Source organism: Populus euphratica, unplaced genomic scaffold (assembly GCF_000495115.2).
Source record: "Populus euphratica unplaced genomic scaffold, PopEup_1.0 scaffold520.1, whole genome shotgun sequence".
Classification (NCBI taxonomy): Eukaryota; Viridiplantae; Streptophyta; class Magnoliopsida; order Malpighiales; family Salicaceae; genus Populus; species Populus euphratica.
In genome coordinates this window covers 35575-55556 of record NW_011500395.1, presented here as the reverse complement: position 1 = coordinate 55556, position 19982 = coordinate 35575, and the positions used below count along the sequence as shown (strand labels likewise).

Genomic DNA, 19982 nt, shown 5'->3' with positions numbered 1-19982 from the left:
TTTTTTTTTTTTAAGAGGACTCTCATTATTTTCTTTTACAATGTTTTTTCCATGTCTTTTCCCGTAATGTTTTTTTAATTATGGTTATTCAACAAGACGAATTAATTTATACATATAAAATCATTAGATTTTAATTTCAATTAATATAGTTAAAAAAATAACAAAATTTATTATAAATAAAAAATTTTATAGATCAAGGACACTACTATAATTATTTAAAGACACATAAAATAATTAATTATTATTCATTCATGTCTCTCGCTTGCAAAAAAGCTAATACAATCAATCATATAAAAAATAAAAAAATCTAATAATAATAATAATAATAAATAGAATAGAAAAAATATTCTCTTCAAATAAAAATAAAACTAGGAAACATGCTATTACATAATAAGGAAATAAAATAGAAAAATAAAAAAATAATTAAAAAAACAACTCATTTCTAAAAAAACCTCTTATACAAATAAAATAGAAAATAATATAATAACATAGAATAAGAAAATAAAAATAAAAAACATAAAATTAACTAAGAAAAATCTAATTTTATTTTTATTCGAAGAAAAATCATTCCTTAGCTATTAAGAATTTAGCGAGTTCTGAACGATGCCGTCAAATATCGTTGAAATTCAATTATATTTTGTAGTCGGATTTGAAAATTGGGCGTCTTAATTTTGGACCCAAATTGTACAGAAAAACAATTCAGCAGGTAGATCTAGATTTTAGATCTCCTCTCCTCTCCTCTCCCAATTGAGCAAGCAATCTCTCTCTCCTTTCCTTTTCCTCAATTCTATCCTAAACCCTGTTTACAATTCTGTTCTACTTGGTCTTCTCTTACCGTTCCATGGGCAATCCAATCCTCAGTTTAGGGTTACGAGATCGGGCATGCCCCTTTTTATCATAAAGTAAATATAAATAGGATTTAATTCATATTATTATTATTATTACTATTATTTTGTAAAAAAAAAAACAACGAAAGAAAATAGAGGACGAAGATGATGGTGCCGCCGGTAAAAACATCGTATAGGGATCGGACACAAGAGTTTTTGAGTGTAGCAGAGAGGTTAAAGAAATCGTTCTCATCGGCGAACAATGAGGCATCTTCCAGCAGTGGTAGCAGCACCAAGGCCGATGCCACGAGATCTGCTGTAGCGATTCAATCCGAATTTAATAAAAGAGCATCCAAGATTGGGCTTGGGATCCACCAGACATCGCAAAAGCTCGCAAAGCTCGCAAAACGTGAGTTACTTGATTGTATTTCGTACTTGATTGTGTGAGTTTCCAGATTGATAATTGAAGTAAGTAATATAGTGTTATGGAAATGGTAACGATTCAGTAAAGATGCATTCTTAAAACACAACATTGCTAAAATGCGTAGGACGTGTTGGAATGGTTGACTTTTACAATTAGTTTATTATGGATCAAAGAGGGTTGGAGATGGAGATTTGTTCTTGATGCAAATGATGAGTTTTGGCCTGTCACTTGTTTGCTTGCACTCCCTTGGTGTTTGTCCGTAAACAATTTTTAAGGATAAGTTCTTGTCAATGTAATTATTATAACATAATTTTATTTTATTGTTTTAATCATAGGATAGTGTTCCTTCTGGTTTCTTTTTGGAACTTTGTTAATGGGACATTTGAGGGGTTTTACTTGGCATACGTTCAGAAAAATTGAAAACTGCTTCTAACATGGTGTCTGTTTTATCTATTTTTTTTTAATTTCTATCTTTCAATGATACTATCTATGTAATTTTTCAATTCTTAGTCCTTTAGATGCACAGAATCTTTTTTTGGACAAGAAAAGAAATGTCAAATGTGATTTAGAATTATTACTAGCATGTTGTAACAAATAATTTCATTTATGATTCGTGGTCAAAGAGGAAGATAATTGTATTATAATGTGGAATGTAATCAATAAATTCAATGTTCTGCTTTCAAAATGTTCCAAATGAATCTTCCACAAAAAATTATAGAAGTCGTACAGGGATTTTGTGGCAAGTCAGACCGAACCAGAGGGCCTTAGCTGATCAGTTGCTCTATCCACCTTGGTCAAGTGCTAGGTTCAAATTACTTAATATGGCATATTTTAAAGGTTTTCAATCTATGGGGGTGTGAAGTAAATGAAGGTGAATATAATGGGAAGGACAAATATGTTATACTGATACTGAGTGAGAACTCTCATATTCTTCATATTTTGCGTGCATGAGCTTCAGGTTATTTAATTTAGGCTAATTAGGTAAGTGTTGTCATCTTTATCCTCATCTTTTATCAGTCTGTCTCTTCATTAATTTTTGTTTCAATGAAGTTTCTGGAGGTGACTTTGTATCAATGATTACCGGTGCTCGGAAACTGAACTGTTTGGAGTATTTGTGGATATAATGGAATTTGAAAATATCCAAGAATTAGTCTCTGCGAGCATTTATTGTGAGAAGACACATTTTTTTGTCATCCTTGTGGTGTTTTGTTTTGAGGGCTTTTTCAGAAGTCTGTAGTTGATTGCCATTGATATTGAATTCCTCTGTTGCAGTGACTTTGTATATTTTTTTTTCCTTATTTCCTCCTTGATCCTTATTTTGATGAATTTTTGTCTCATCAAAAACAGATCCTGGAAATAACTAGTACCTGTAGACTGATCGGTATGGTTGCAACTATTAGAGTTTCACCACTTGTTGGTGGTCTGATGTTCCTCTGTTTCTCATATAACGTTGTAAATGTCCCTAAATAAGTGAAGTTAAGTTCTTTGGTTTTGAATTAATATATCATTATTCTGACTGGGAGCACCATGGGCTCTCAGCTTTGCTTGGAGAGCTGTATACCTCCTGGAAGTGTAGGGTGTTGCATGCACAAAATTTTCATGAGGGTTCAAAACTACTGATTGAATATGATACTTAGACCTCATTACCTTGAAGGTTAGCTGCAAGAAATTTTGGAAACCAAAGCCATTGAAATGGAAGCGTGTTGATTTAGCTGTACATTGTCTGTTCATTTTTCCTTTCATTGGTTGATATCTTTTTACACCAGGAATGCTACAAATGCATCCCTTGATTGTGCCACTTTTATTGAAATTTATGATTATAGCCTTTGGTCATTCCATTGCTTGGATCTGAAAAAATGTTTTACTATACATTCTTTTTTACTTTAGATTAATGTTGAAAACAATTTAGCCATTTTGAGGCTGGAATTGACTTGTAATAATCTAGAGAATTCAAAAACTGTTTGACATTGATATTTATTGTATGTTTTGATCAGTGGCAAAAAGAACATCGGTGTTTGATGATCCAACTCTGGAGATCCAAGAGTTGACAGCAGTAATAAAACAAGATATTACTGTGCTTAATTCAGCTGTAGTAGACCTCCAACTCCTTTGCAGCTCCCAGAATGAAAGTGGAAACATCTCAAGTGATACTACAACTCATTCAACCACAGTTGTGGATAACCTCAAGAATCGCTTGATGACTGCTACAAAGGAGTTTAAAGAAGTCCTCACAATGCGGACAGAGGTAATTTGAAATTTGTTATTTAACACAAGAGGCAGCTCAATATTCTGTAATTGGATTATTGCTATTATGATTTATTGTTTATGCTTTGAATTCTCTGTTTATGTACAGAATCTAAAGGTTCATGAGAATCGAAGGCAGTTGTTTTCTTCCACTGCTTCAAAAGACTCCGCAAATCCCTTTGTTCGCCAGCGTCCACTTGCTTCTAGGACAGTTGCTACTGCATCACAGGCTCCTCCCCCTCCATGGGCCAATGGTTCTGTGTCCTCTTCCCAGTTATTTACCAGGTACAAGTTACAGAATTTGTTGCTAGTAAGAGGTGTCCTATTAGGAAGTTTTGGTAGGAACAACCTTGTGTTTTTGAACCTCCTTTCCTTTTTCCTTATGCGCTAATTCATGAAATTTCCTTCCAATTTTGATTTGAAATTTTTTTGGGCATGGGATGATTGTGATTCTGATACATGAGATTTTGGGGTCAAGAGACAAGAGTGTCTATTTTCTCACTGAAATCATCCGCCTTTTCCTATGCAGCAAGCAAACAGATGTAGAGTCCCAGCCACTTTTGCAGCAGCAGCAAATGGTTCCGCTACAAGACAGTTACATGCAGAGCAGAGCTGAAGCACTTCATAATGTGGAGTCAACAATCCATGAGCTGAGCAACATCTTTACTCAACTAGCTACTATGGTTTCACAGCAAGGAGAGCTTGCAATAAGGTTTGTTATATGTTATGGTTTCCATCGCTAGAAATGAAGCTTTGATTAAGCAAATGTGTTTCAATATTTGCATACATAGATGCATGAGGATTGTCTGGACAGTTGTAGTACTCTTAGGCTCCTCTTTTGGGAACAGTTTGTGTGTCACTAAGTCCTAGACATGGCTGTCATTTTCTTAAAGATGATTGGCATGTTGGCTGCTACTATCTGCCAGTGCATGATATGATTGGGATTATCAGCTTGAAAGGATCAAAATTCACCAGTACAAAATAAAAGAACAAATCTACAAAATCATAAAAAAGACCTTACTAAAAGCGGAAAAAGACCAAAGAAAAAGAAATTGTTTAAATTTATCTCCTTTTATTTAGCAATGGTTTACAACTCACTTTATGGCACTGCTGGCACAGGATTGATGAGAACATGGATGAGACATTGTCAAATGTAGAAGGTGCGCAGGGCCAGCTAGTCAGGTATCTTAACAGTATTTCATCCAACCGATGGCTGATGATGAAAATATTCCTTGTACTTATTGTATTCCTCATGTTTTTTGTGTTTTTTGTGGCGTAAGAGCAAACAAGAAAAATGCATTTGAAACGTATATTTCCCTTTCATTTTCCTGCTCGCGGTGCGTTATCTGTATTCTTGCCCTTGAAATTACGAATGCAAGGCATGTATGTATTTTTGTACTATGAAATCAGGTCAAGGGGGCCTGCCAATTTTTGACTTTTGACTTCAAACTTTGTTAATTTATTCCAAAAATCCTTCTGGTTAATGATAATTATTGTAAGAGTAATAATAGGGCGCTGTGCATCATGATTCCTGTAGAGTTTCGTTACTTGGAGATGAAGGCTTGCAAACTTGAGAGGGTTTTGGCATAGCTTCAGTGCTCGAAGAACTACTACTAGTATTATTATTATAATAAAAAATCATCAAAAGTCATCAAAAGTAACTTGCAACTCACTTTTTCTTGAAGTTGAAGACTAGGAAAAATCTTACACTGGTTTTAAGGTTTCAAGGTTATCCTCGGGTCATAGTAAGCTTACCATTTACTGCTACATGAGATGATTTGAAGACTAGAAGAAGAATCAATCTCCCATCAAAATTAGTGCTGGGCCACTGGAGTCTAATAATAAATTTGAATTTTAGGTCTAAATCAAACTATAAAATAAAATAATAAAAAGCGCTATTACATAAAAAAAAAAAAAAAAGAGTCCTAATACATAGGCTTTTATATATATAGTGTAAAAGATATGAAACAAATCCAACTTAAATAACAATATATAGAAAGAAAGAAAAACCTGCAATATTGACCTAGGTCCTAAGTATGAGATAATAACATCAAACAACAACACAATAACAATAATAATATAGAAAACCCTACAAAATAATTAATTTAAGATACTAGATGTGAAAAGGCTCATAAATTAGAATATGAGTAGTTGGTTAACCTTACTTTTTATTCCATTGCTTATTAATTTGAGAAGCATAAATTGTCGGTTGCCTCCACGTGATCCTAGACTTTTTATTTGATGGTTTATTTTTATATGAAATATAAAATCATATTATAATAACATCTCAATTGCCCTTCTATATATACACACACAAGATATGAAAAGCATAAGGGATTTCTATATTATAATAACATCTCAATTACCCTTCTATATATACACGCACAAGATATGAAAAGCATAAGGGATTTCATTCGACCTCTCCATACAAAATACTATTTACTAGAATGATGTTTCTTTTTTTCTATCTTTATTTTGTAATTTCAATTTAATCTTTTAATATTAGTTTTATTAGTAATTAAACTTTTTTTTTCAATTTATTTTTACGAGGTTATCTTGATTTTATGTCTTATATCATGAGTTTGACGATTTCACTTGATTTTTTTTTCATTTTCATCCGTAAATATTGAGTTTATTAAGAATTAAGTTTCGTGATTTATTTTGAAATGTTTTTTATGAGGTTATCCTTGACTCATGATTTGGGTAACGAGTTTAACTAGTTAACCTGAGTTGACTTGAGTCATTTTTTTAATCGAATATGTTTTAATTTCATCTTTTAACATTGGGTTAATTAGAAATTAGGCTTCATAATATATTTCAATTTACTTTCTATTGGATTATTCCGGTCTCATGACCCGGGTTGCGGGTTTGACAGGTTAACTTATGTTGACTCGAATAATTTTTTGTTCTTTTTTTTTTAAATGATTTTTTCTAATCTTATCCTTAAATATTAGGATTATTGGAAACCAGATTTGATAATTTGTTTTGATTTTCTTTATATGGGTTATCATGCTCTTATGATCTTGCAAATGAATTGATAAGTTAACCCAAGTTGATCTCAATCAATCCAAAATGTTGTCATCTCAATATTTATAAAAAAAAAATATCATCTTGAATATTTGTTTTGAGTCGAACAAAGTTTTTATCAGTCATCCAGGTTGCTTTTAAACTCACCAAGTTGACCGGGTCATATTGGATCAATTCCCATAAGGTTTTAAAAAATCTACTAGAAAAAACATTAGCAAAGCCTATATTTTTTTTATGTTAAAAAAATTGATCTAATCCACAGCATAATGCAACCTAATAATTAAAAAAAAAACTTAAATATCATGCTTTATTTTTTAAGTGCATGAATGTTTTTTAACATATAAAAATAAATTAAGATCTCTAAAATCAATTTTATTCAGTTAGGTCAAAACATATTAATTTAATATAGAAAAATCACCAAAACTTCACACATTCATGTAAGGAATAATAACAATATTTAAGTCATATATAGATCCATGAATAACAACAATATTTAAGTCATATATAGATCCATGCAACACAAAATAAAATTGAAATTTGAATTGAAAGTTTAAGAATTAAAAATATCTAATTACCTCAATTATAAGATTAGGGACTCAAATATTAAAAAAACATGGACTAAATTGAACAAAATTGAAGATATTAAAAGCAAAAGGAGTAAATGTTTGTAAAGAGTAAGCAATACTTTTGATGATGTTGAAATGGGGTTGGTCTGGTGGCATTAAAATCATCCAAGATGGATGATGATTATGGGTTGATACGCCTTTAAGAATGCAATGTGCAATTGAATTAAGGTAACAACAACGAGGAAGGAAGAGAGAATTGTTCTTTAAGGGTTTGAGTTGGTTCGTACTCGTATGTTTTAACCATAATTATTAAATTCAGATAGGCCTGGCGGGTTAATCCGAGATTCGGTTAACCTAGTAGCTGGACAGATCTAGGTAAGACAAAAGATCGGAATAAGCAAAAACCCAACAAAACTTGGTTGACCCATGACTCATGACCAGGCAAAACCTAGTTAATACCTTTTTTTTTAATATGTTTTTTCTCCTAGCCATAAACGTTTTTTATATATATGTTTTAGTTGGTTATTAATATTTTCAAAGTTCAATATATAAATACTAGAATAATATTTTATTTTTTTAACGTGGGATTTGAAGTTTTTTAATGCATATACTCTATGTTCACAAAAAAAAAAAGCTATATTTTTTCAATGTGGGATAAAAAAAACTTTTTTGGTTTAAATACTTCAAATTAAAATGATAATATATTAATATAGTATCTTTTCAATGTAAGATAAAAAAACCTTTTGAAATAATCTTTTAAACTTTATTATTTATAACATGTATAGTTTATATTTACATGGATTGTTACATAATTTTTTCATATAAAATATTAAAACTTTAAATATTCTTTTAATTTTTTCAGGTTAACCCAGGTCAATTTGTATAACCTGAAACTCGGCTTCTTGGCCGGCATATAATCTGAAACCCAACTTCTTGGTTAGGTCAATCCTTGAGTTGGGTTTGATAACTATTATTTTAACTGTGTAAGAGCATCTTCAATGACAAAAGCCATATAAAAGAGCTAAATTGTTGATATAAATTTTTTTAATAGTGTATATATGGTTTTTTTATGTGTACTTCAATGAAAAAAAATATATTTTAATATATTTAATATTAATACTTTTAGCTTTTTGAGAAAAGCTCAAGTGATGAAATAATGTTTTGGGCTATTTTGATAGATATGTAAGAATAACTCTTTTTTTTATATATAAAAGTCATTTTGGCTCTCTTATTGAAGTTGCAAAATTAAGAAAAAAATATTAAAAAATAAAAATTTGTTTTGCTCTTCCATTAAAAATGCCTTAAGAAGGTAGTGTGTGTAAAGCCCTAAAAGTTTTTCAATTTTTTTAATTGAAAAAAGCCTGAAGCGCAGACAAGCCTATGCCATTCTCTTCTCTTTCTTTTTTATGATATTGTTCAAATAAATTAAGTAAAAACCTTGATTTGTAAGGATTTGATGGGCTATTAAGTACTTTAGCATTACCACACGGCTCTTTCTAATTGGTTTATTTTTTTAATTATTTTTTATTAACCATAGGTGTTTGAGTTAATATATATGTATATTTACTAATCCTTCGAGGCCTTAAAGTTAATAAACATATATGTTTTCAGTGACCATAAAATTTCTGACACTCGAACTAGTGATATTTAAAAAAACAAATTCAAAATCTGAACAATTAAGTTACATCACTCAAAGTTATTGGTTTATTTTTAAATTATGAGATTCGGTATTAATGACATGAGAGCACCCATGGCTTAGGAGCCACTATACTATTCACCATTAACTATATTAACTATATAAAAGATAGGTATTTTATTGTAGCCATTCCATTGCTCACTGAGAAAGAAGATAATTATCACTGGTATTGAAATGTTTTTGTCCCTATAAGTTTTTATTTTTATATCTTCGATCTCTATATAGTTTTTGGTGTTAACATTTCAATGCTAAAAATTTATTTACTCATATTTTACTTCATAAAAGTTGAGAGATAAAAAAATAGCCAGAAAAAAAAAAGAGTAATTATGGATGCATTGTTTCTCTACAATGCTATTTTTATTATTCATTAGATTTGAAATTTTTTGATCCCTATAAGTTTTTATTCTTATATCTTTGGTCTCTATAGTTTTTCGTGCTAACATTTCAATGTTAAAATTGTATTTACTCATATTTTACTGCATAAAAGTTGAGAGGAGAAAGTGGCCTAAGAAAAGGAGAGAGAAGATTTTTATTTGGCTACATTTTAAATATAAAAAATGTTAACATTGATGTCAATAAGCTTATTTGATTTGGATATTTATTTATTTTAAAAGGTAGATCAAGACTCCCAAAATTTGTTATTCAATTTGATTTTAAATTTTTATACTAATTAAAGGGTATATTGAAGTTATAAATAAGGATATTGAGATAATTAATATATTATTTTGGTGTTTTATGTGAAAATATGTTAAAATTTAAGTTTTAAAATTCTAATAACTTGAACAATAGTTGAAGTTAGTTGTAATGGGTGACATATTGTCTGCCCAAATAAATGATATTGACTTTTTATAAACTAGGTGGTGGACCTAGCTTTTCTAGTCCTAGAAACACTTGATTTTTTGTAAGACTAGCCTTGTAAATTTAGCTTTGAGAATCCAGAGACGACTAGGTTTGGATTTTTTTTACCCTTTATTTTTTATTTAATTGTTTATATTTAGAATAATTTTTTAAAATAAAATTATTAAAATGATATTTAAGAAACCATTTTATTATTCTATACTTTTTAAATCAAATTAGAGATTTTTATAGTAATAATTTAATTACTTTATGAATGATTATATATGAACCTAGTACAAGATTTTTTTTAAATTACTCATAAATATCTAATAATAATAAAATATATATTTGATTTTTAATATAGTTTCTTAAATTAATTATCTTTTCACACGTACCATCTATAAATTATCAATACATGATTGTTTTTGAATTGAAGCTTGCCTTTTTTATCATAATTAGTTTTTGTTTGAAAAATCATGCATCATGTAAAAAGAAACATTTTTTTTATCCAAACAAAAAAGAAATACACAAATAAGGAAGAAGTATTTAATTAAAAAAATAGTTTTTCCTCCCTAATTTAATTCATCGATTCTTATGAATATTTATTTTAATTCTCTTTAAGTCTTTATAAAAAAAAAAAACAACATGATATTGATGAAAAGATATGTTTTTGTCAAAAAAAAAAGTAAATAAATACATGAATAAGAAATATGAATCTTGACTAAAGAAATATTATTTTTCCAGAATTAAATTGTTAAATTTTTTTTTAAATATTTACTTAATCTCTACAAAATTAAATAAAAATAAATTTTAAAAATAGCATAGTGAAATCACATGGGCATAATGGAGATAACTTTAAAAATATGCTTAGTCTTGAATTTGGTGGATGGTTTTTCATGTACAGGAGATGATAGATAGTATTAAAAAGATTTTTTTTACATTTCTTTTACTAAGCATATTTTTTTTATATCTATTTTTTATCCTAAAATACAACTAAAGAGCTAGTAAAATATCAAAAAACTATCAATCAAAAATAAATTTTAAAAATGTTATGCCATCAAGATATAATTAATTTTTTTATGTTTTTAGGTTTACTATGTTAAAAATAAATTTTTAAAAATAAAAAAATATTATTTTAATTTAATTTCAAATAAAAATATTTTTAAAAAATTATAACAAACCTTGACTTAGGTTAGTTGAATTATTTACAGAGGCAACTAGTTTACCTTACCAATAAATATTGTGTCAATGCCTTATTATAATAATCAATATCATTTTACAGAATAATTCAATTAATATTTATAAGAATTAAAAATGAACACATCAAATATCTTCATGAAAAAGAATTAATATGACATGATAAATACAAAACTTAACTATATTAATCAATTTTATATTTTTCATTTTATTATACACAAAACTTGATACCAAGAAGAATCGTTGCAATAATTGTAAGTAGGAGCGATTCGGTTTTTACTTTTAAAAAATAATCCAACCAGAAAAAAAGGGGACCCAAATAGAACTGGAATCGGTCCAAACCAACCAGTTTTGGTCTTGTTTGGGTCCAGTTTTTGAGGTCCAAAACCGGAAAAACCTATAGTTATTTTTCGAACTTCTTTTTAGCTTGGTAATGGGCTTTTTGTATATTTATGATGCTCTTATAATTGATATTAATAATATATAAATTTTCTTAAAAGAATCCAAAGTATATTTAATTCTTTTACTACTAAATATTTATTTATATTAAGTTGTTATTGTGAATCTTATATTCAATATATTTTTTACCTTATTAATTTTTTTCTCCTGCTTCAAAAAAGTTTAAGTAATACATAATCACACACCAATAAGTTAAAATCTAAACTACAAACCAATGTCTTTAAAAGGCTTAAAGAAAAAATAACAAATAACATTATCATAAAACACTTCAAGCTAAAAAAAATAAATCTTGATTTGCACATCATCTCAATAAAAAAAACACATCAAGAACATTGCACTTTCAGTTCCTTTCAAAATTCTTTATTGAAGCATCGTCTTAATAGTGGTACTTTGGTACCTGAAATTTAAAATATAGAATTATAATATGATAAATTAAATTAGAAGATATAAAATTAAAAAAATAGTATTTTTATCATATGTTTTCAATAAATACATCAATTGTAAACTAATTATTATCTGTTGCTAGATACAACCTTCCACTGAATTCTAAAAAATAAAAAATTAAACATGTTAGAATAAAAAATAAAAATACATTAATTAATAAATCATAAAATAAAATGTGTAAATTTATTAGAAAAATTACCTGCTTTAAGGTTTTCGTAGGCTTCAAAATCATTAATCAACGTTCCATCATTAGTTGGAATTATGATGCAACTAATTTTGACAACAAAAAAATGTTTGAACTATTGCTGGAGATAAAGAGCTTTAAAATTGGTCAAGTATACGACCACCTATACTAAAAGCTGATTCATAAGCAACTGTGAATATAAGAATAACCAAAACATGTTGTGCAACTTTCAAAAATATCTTATATTTTGAAGCATTAATCTTTCACCAACCCAAAATATATAATTTATCATTATTAGGATCTTCATAACCATCAATCAAATACCTTTCAACCTCATTTTTATTTTCCACACTATCTTCCTCCTATAAGTGTCTTTTGAATCGAGCTAAAGTATTAAAATTTATTTCTATGTCATCAATAGCATCATTAACATCTTGCTTATACCTATTATCATCCACCACTTTATCGGCTTTCAAATAAAACTCATACAAGCTCACCAAATTATCTTTCACCTTTTTTGTTAGCAATTATATTTTGTTATAATCATATAACTCATCAAAACAAAATTTCACATATTTTAACTTAAGACGTGGATCCAAAACATTAGCCATATATAATAAAAAAAATTCTGATTTGCTTCACAACCCTAATACTTCTCAAACTTTAACACCATAGTCATCGTCATTCCATTTAAAATATTATCTCTATTTTTACACAATTACAACAAGTCTGTATGCATATAAAAAAATTCATTAAAGAAATAATTTGAAGTGACATACAATGAGCTAAAAAATCTCAATGTAACCTTGTAAAAGATCTTTAAAAACTTTAACAAAGTTCTAGCATTTTGCCAATCCTACAAACTAGATGGCCCTATGTTTTTTTTATTACACTTTGAATCAACTTCCAAAAAGTACCTTATATACCTAGGTTTACTTTGACCTAACCTCACAAACACCTTTTCAAACTTTTCAGCAGCTTCTAACATAAAATAAGTTGAATTTCATCGAGTTGCAATATCCAGACACAATGATTTCTTGCATTCTATATGCAACTTTTCTGCACACTTCTTAAATGAAAGTAGCCTAAGAGGTGAATATCTCACAAACCTAATTGCATTTCAAATTTTAATAACTGAAATATTAATTTAACACACAATGAGATTTATAATATGTGCACAACATCTAACATGCAAATGTTCATTTGACAATATATTCATTGGTCAATCTTTCATCACATTCTTTAAATATAAAATAGTAACACTATTAGAGCTTGCATTGTTTACTATGATAGTTAAAAGTATATCAATCCCCTAATCTAACAAACAATTCTCAATAACTTGACCAATTATCTCACCCATATGATTGAAAACTTGACAAAAATTAAAAATTCTTTTATGCAAATTCCATTTATTATCAATCCAATGAGCCATTAAAGGCATAAATTTAATGTTTTGGATTGATATTCATGTATATGTTGTTAAGCATAATCATTGACCCTTAAGAGTTCTCTTTAATCTTTCCTTCTTTTCAATATAAAGTTTCAAACAATCTCTCATAACAATGAAACGATAAGGAATGTCAAATTTAGGCTACAAGGTTTTAGAAAATAATTAAATCTCTTACCCTTTATAAAATTAAAAGGCAACTCATCAATTATAACCATTTTTATTAATGTCTTTCTGCATTCATCATAATTATAACATATTGCTGTAAGAGTTTTCACTTTGATATTCTAATTCATCCCTTGCTTTATTAAGGTTCTAATACCAAAATTTTTTACTTCTTATCAACCATAAAATGAAACTTGTTGTATACTTTTAAATGACTCCACATATTACTTATCCTATTAATAATAGTATGATATGCATAATCCTTTCCACAATAATTATATTTAGCTCTAAAAGTTTTAGGATTACTATCAAGTTTTGTAAAATGATCCCAAATTTATAAAAAAAATTTACCATCAACATTTCTTTTTCTTGATGATCCCAAATTTATAATTTTTTTTTACCATCAACATTTCTTTTTCTTGATGTAAGAACTTGAAGTTGGGTACCTTTATTATCCACGGTGGATCCTGTAGTAGTTGATGTTAGGTTAATGTTTGAAGCTGGGGTATTGGTTGATGTTGGAGTAGTGCCGGTGGATGAAATATTTTGATTTTGAAAGCTTTCCATCTGTGAGTAGTGCCAGTGGATGAAGTATTTTGATTTTGAAAGCTTTCCATCTGTAATTAACAATTGAGGACATGATAATATTTCTGCATGTTAACTTAAAACAACAGCCAACAACAATGAATAACTCACAAGAAATCACTTTCAAACATCATAAAAACACAGTTGCAGTAACAACACAAAAGCTAATAGACAATTTTAGGGAAGTTAGATTCAGCATCATGTCTATTTGATAGGAAGAGAGCTCTATAACAGTAATGTTGCAATCTCTAAAAAAAAAACAAAGAATAGTTCCACCATTCCCTATTAGACTCTATACAACCTCCATATCAACTAGTTCCTTTCAACATAAAAAAAGAGGAAGATCAAGGCTACAATCCATCAGAGGATCAATTAAAAAATCTACAAGCCAAGCCTCGATGTGTGATGGTCAGATTAGGAACAATGAGATAAAGCTAAAATTTGGCCACTTAAATAGTTAAACACCTTGACTTTAAAATAGTCAAGCACAAGACAAAAAGAATGGCTCACTTGAGATACAATCAAACACTCATCTCTAACAAAATCCCAGATGAGCTAAGCAGAACTCTAATCATCAAAATTGTGGAGTCAACCCACAATCAAACAATCAAATACCATATGACTTGCAGCTGTGGAGTCAACCCACATGTTGTGCAACTGTGGTAATCATTCATTTATTCTAATAATTCCAATATCTCAAAGCATGGTTCTACCATAAAGTTTCAAATAATGTCTATTTTTAGTTGAGTATTCCCGAAAACTACTTTTATGGTTTTACCAAATATAAGTTAGACAATATTCAAACGGAAAGCTATGCTTCAACAAACAAACCAATTCATAATCATGCAATATCTCAAAGCTTAAGCTACAGTAAATAATGGGGTCAATTTTCAAAAAGCTAACATCGAATAAAATTTTTTGTTGGCAGTTCCAAATTCCAATCTACCTGTAAGAAGGAAAAGAAAGGGAAAAAAATGAGGACATACTATTTGTGATTGATCATCTTCTAAGAATTTGAGACAGGGACAATTATGCTATTTTCCTTTCCAATTGTATTCTTTTGTCTACCATCATTTTTACATTGTTTAAAATAATTAACACATCAAAATACAAAAAATAGAAACAATATAAAATCAACAAGCAACAATTAATTAAATTTGTAATTACATGACAAGATTACCTGAGCGATGTAATTGGCTTTGATATAAGTAATAAATTGAAGAAGCTCTGGAAACGGTAACAGTTTTGCCACCTCACACGTATGTCAGTTTCTTTCGAGACGCGAAGAATAATCGTTGAGAATAGTTTAAGCTCATTGACTGATGAAGAGGAGACAATTATTAATAGGAGGGGGTAGGGGTGATCGGAGAAGATGACTGTGTGAAAGGGAAAACAGATTGTCGTGTAATGGAAGAAGGTAGCCTGCAAGTTGAACTACTTAGTTTATTTTATTTTTTTCATTCCTAAGCCAAATCGATTCGATTCGGTTTGGATTGGCTAGTTCAGACACACCAAAACTAAAAATTAAACTAAATTAGATATTTTTATAAATATTTTAATCAATTCAATCAGTTTTTTTAATTTTCTCAATTAAATCAATTTTTTAATTTTTTTCTCACCCCGGGTGCAAGGCAAGCACGTATGATAACGGTAGCTTAAACGCCTGACTTGACTGTCTCGTTGTTCTATCCGTTCACCAGAATTCAAAATCTAAACTACTAAAATATTAGAGCGGGCATTTGAATTTGAATTTACATAACGGCCAAAAATCGTTTTGTAGCTTGTCCTCCTCTTCCTCCTCCTCCTCCTTAATTTATTCTTTTACTCTTACCTTACAGCTTCACCCTCTCCCAAAATGGCTTCTCTAGCTCCAGGAATCCTGTTAAAACTCCTCCAATCAATGAACTCCGCTGCCCGCGTCACCGGCGACCACCGATCCCCTCTTCTCCAAGTAATCGGCATCGTCCCTGCTCTCGCCGGCTCCGATCTCTGGCCTAACCAAGGATTTTACGTCCAACTTTCCGACTCTCTCAACTCCACCTACGTCTCCCTCTCCGAACGCGATACCGACCTTATCCTCACGAATCGCCTTCAGCTAGGCCAATTTGTTTATATAGATCGCTTCGATTTCGATTCTCCTGTCCCTAGGGTTTCTGGAATCCGCCCTATCGCTGGCCGCCACTCCTTTGTCGGTACTCCAGAACCTCTCATTGCCCGAATCTCAGCTTCCAAGAAAGAGTTTGTGATTCAACCTGTCGCCGACTCCGAATACTCTGTGGATCCAATTGCCGTCTACTTATCCAACAACAAAAAATTCGACGAATTTCCAAGAAGTGATCATAATAAGAAAGGCGAAGTGACGACTAAAGTTACCAGACAAGCGCTTGCACCTCGAGATAATGTGATGGTGGATGAAACTGCTACTGCTAAGAGATTTTCATCTCCGGCTACGGCTAAGAGATTTTCATCTCCGGCTACTGCTAAGAGATCTGTTTCGGTTGGGAAGAAAAATGCCGCTTTGGTGGAGAGGGATCCTTCTCCTGCGGCCAAAGGGAAGAGATCAGCATCTCCAGTGCCGTCCAAATGTATGGTTCCGAGCTTGCTGGCTGCCAAGGAGGAAAACAGGAAAGTTGCAAGGGAGCCAGCAATTATTGTTCCATCCAGGTACAGGCAGCCATCTCCGAGTGGGAGGAAGCAGCCTTCTCCCAATGCTCGAAGGGCTTCGCTTTCTCCAGGGAAGAGGCTTTCTGGAGTGAAGCTTTCACCTGCTGTCTCGGACTCTGTTGGAAAGAAGAAGATTGCAAATATTGTCGCTGGGATTTCAAAAGTTTCAGAGGCGCTTGTTGGGTCTGCAAAAAGTAGTAGGAAGAATTGGGATGACATACCAGCTGCGGTGGGTTCAGGGGAGATGAAAGAGAAGGGTGAAACCAAGAAGAAACCGGATCTACAAGCGATTTTGCGGACTCAGGTAATTTCCTATCTTACTTTTTCAACGCTTCGTAAGAAGCCTTTGTTAAAGAGACTTCTTTTCTATGATGCCTATTACCCATCTCAGTTGTAATACTCTGTGAGTTTGATTACATGCCTTTGCAGTCTTGCTAGTATTACTGAGCTTTTACTTCCAAAATTGGTTGTTTTTAGTTCATTCAGAGAGGCAATGCTGAGGCTTTTCTCAGTCCAGAATCTGACTTCACAAGATGATATTTTCTTCAAATTGCAACTTGCATTACTGAAAAAACGGTGGCTATGGTAGCAGAATGTCCCCCAATACAACTATTTCATTTAATTTTAGGATTCAAACGTGGGCAAGCATTATTTTGATGCTCTATGAATGGTTGCTGCTCAGGCCTAGTTCAGTGGCTATTCTCCCAGTTCAATCAATAATATACTTTTGAATTCGTATTTGCTATATGGAATATATTTTCCAAAATACTCTTGGTCCGTTAACTCCCTTTAACTACCTACACCATATGCTTTTGCACTGTCTTCTGTTCTATGTTTCCGGTGTGAAGATAGATTGATTTATTTCATTTTAGGTTTAGGTCTGACCTTGCGTTGGTTGTTTCCCAGGCTGCCCTGTCTAGACGTCTAAGTGACGCAAACAGCCGACAATCAAATCAAGATGAGACTTCGAGTTATGAGAAAACAAAACCCAGTTCACCGGAAGGGTGTCTAGATAATAAGAATCCAGCCTGCGCAGCTCTTGGATTCGTTGTACATGAGAAGAAATGGACTGATGGTAGTGTTCCATTAGATGCGGTCTCTTCAGAACTTGCAAAGTTTGGAAAGGTAAGAACAGCATTTAGGATGGATTATTTGTTTCATCCATTAATGAAGCAGAAATTTCGTTTGCCTTGGCAATAGCAGCAATGTATTTATCAGATTACTGGCAATAAGGCAACCTTGTGACAGTGATTGGTAATGGAAGCAAAAGTGATTAAATATTGACCACCTCATCTCTGAATTAGCCACTTATATTACATGAACCAAAAAAAAAGAAGTTTTTTCACATGATGACTAAATGCAGGAGGCTATGCAAAGGAAGGCTCTTGCTTCAACTGCTGCAGCTGAAGCGTTGGAGGAAGCAATTGCCACGGAGTCTGTTGTTCGGAGTCTCAGGTAATGCCACTAGTGAGCATTTCTTTCTTGCACGTGCTCGCACATGCACAGCTACAAACACAAACACAAACTTGCATAGATACTTGAAAACTCATTTTTTTGTTCCAGGATCCCGAGAACATTGTAAGGTCACCTTAATGTTGCGTGTCACCATTAAGTTTTCATTCTATTTTTAACACAGATGCTGCATCTAATCATAACTCAACCCTATCTGTCAATCGCAGCATATTTTCAGAACTTGCTTCTTCATCCAAGGCTGGGAACCCTTTACCCACAATTGATCAATTTATCTCAATTTATGATGATGTTGTAAGATATAGTTCAATTGCTGAATCAGTCGCTGCTAGTCACTGCTCTGATCATGATACTACAGCAACTGAGAAATCAAAATCTGCTTCTTTATGGGTAGAAGCTGCCTTGGCTACTGATCTTGAGATTGTTTCTCTTCTGAGCAATCAGAAGAATGAACCTCCAACAACTCTCCGAAGAAGTTTGTCCAAGAGACCACCTCAAAAGGCCAGCTCGTCACCAACATTTGATCCTATTGTTGGGGTTTGGACAAGGGGCCATGGAATGAAGGAAACGGTAGAACTATCTATGAAGTTGCAGGTTGAGATGCAAATGTGGTTTGTGAAGTTTATCGAGGATTCCTTGGATGCTGGCTTTCGGGTGTTAGGGGAGTGTGCTAATAATGGAAGTAAATCACTGCCCCTTAACTCTAGCTCAATTGCAGCTGTCCTGTCCCAGTTGAAGAGAGTCAATGAATGGCTGGACCGCGTTGCATTGAAAGGGGATGAGCTTCTGACAGGAAAGATTGAGAAGCTGAAGAAAAAAATTTATGGATTTGTCATTCAGCATGTTGGAACTACATTTGATAACTCCTCCACCCCAGTCTAGTATCTCTTCTTTGTTTAAGTTCCGCTTAAACATAAACCTTCTCTTTCCTTTGCCCCCCTGATCGGTTCTTAACCATAATAGATCTTCTTATAACAATTTGCATTGCATCATTTTCATGGATATTGACTTGGAAAAGTATTATTGCAATTTATTTTTTAATTTAACGTCTGTAAATTTACTTATATTTTTAAATCTCCTTTATGTTTTCTCTCTCTTTGCAGCGTTTTCCTTTTGGTTTTTTGCTATACAAATGCGAATTCCCTCTCTGCCCTTCATGTAATTAGTTATCCCTGTTAAAACCATGGTTGGACGAGTTCCATGTCTCTTTTTACGATGATACTGAACTTTTCAGAATGAGCCGCAATTTTACTTAATTTATTGTTTGCTGGGGATCCTAACGGCACAACAAACATAAGGCCACTGTTTTTTTGTTTCTGGATAATATTAATATTTGGTTTCAAGAGTATTTTTTATTTAAAAATATAAAAATATATTTTAAAATTTTTTATTTTATTTTTTATATTATTATATTAAAATTATTAAAAAACACTAATTTTCTTTATTAATTTTATACTTTTAAAGTTAAACATATCCAAATGCAATTTTTATAAACAAACAGTGTCATAGTCACTAATAAAAAATCAATTAATAACTCTATTTTTTTATGGGAATGAATGCACAACAAATTTGACAGTAAATCAGTAATGAATGCAAAATAAATTTGATAATAATAATTATAAAATTATTAAAATGTGTAAAATTTTATAGGGTTGGATGAGGAATGTTTTGAGGACAATTGTTCAAACAAATTATTTATTGATGGTTTGTGGTGATTGAATATTGTAATAATTATAAATTTTGATT

At 31.1% G+C, this 19982-nt stretch overlaps 2 protein-coding genes across 2 annotated transcripts; both read left to right on the top strand.

Moving 5' to 3' along the window:
• Positions 1–591: 591 nt before the first annotated feature.
• On the top strand, positions 592–5000 carry SYP32 (syntaxin of plants 32). The gene is made up of 5 exons (XM_011010904.1): positions 592–1236; positions 3246–3496; positions 3605–3780; positions 4025–4207; positions 4615–5000. Exons 1-5 carry the CDS (start codon positions 993–995, stop codon positions 4772–4774), a joined length of 1014 nt encoding a protein of 337 aa, XP_011009206.1. The 5' UTR covers positions 592–992; the 3' UTR covers positions 4775–5000.
• A 10846-nt stretch (positions 5001–15846) lies between these two features.
• LOC105114378 (serine/arginine repetitive matrix protein, putative (DUF936)) lies at positions 15847–19300 on the top strand. Its single transcript, XM_011010903.1, has 4 exons — positions 15847–17070; positions 17673–17891; positions 18130–18221; positions 18446–19300. Exons 1-4 carry the CDS (start codon positions 15958–15960, stop codon positions 19116–19118), a joined length of 2097 nt encoding a protein of 698 aa, XP_011009205.1. The 5' UTR covers positions 15847–15957; the 3' UTR covers positions 19119–19300.
• The last annotated feature ends 682 nt before the right edge of the window (positions 19301–19982 follow it).

Coding starts and splice junctions, on each gene's coding strand:
- LOC105114378 (XM_011010903.1), top strand. CDS start 15,958: ATGGCTTCTCTAGCTCCAGGAATCCTGTTAAAACTCCTCCAATCAATG. Junction 17,071..17,672: donor AAGCGATTTTGCGGACTCAG/GTAATTTCCTAT, acceptor GTTGTTTCCCAG/GCTGCCCTGTCTAGACGTCT. Junction 17,892..18,129: donor AACTTGCAAAGTTTGGAAAG/GTAAGAACAGCA, acceptor GACTAAATGCAG/GAGGCTATGCAAAGGAAGGC.
- SYP32 (XM_011010904.1), top strand. CDS start 993: ATGATGGTGCCGCCGGTAAAAACATCGTATAGGGATCGGACACAAGAG. Junction 1,237..3,245: donor GCTCGCAAAGCTCGCAAAAC/GTGAGTTACTTG, acceptor TGTTTTGATCAG/TGGCAAAAAGAACATCGGTG. Junction 3,781..4,024: donor TCTTCCCAGTTATTTACCAG/GTACAAGTTACA, acceptor TTTCCTATGCAG/CAAGCAAACAGATGTAGAGT.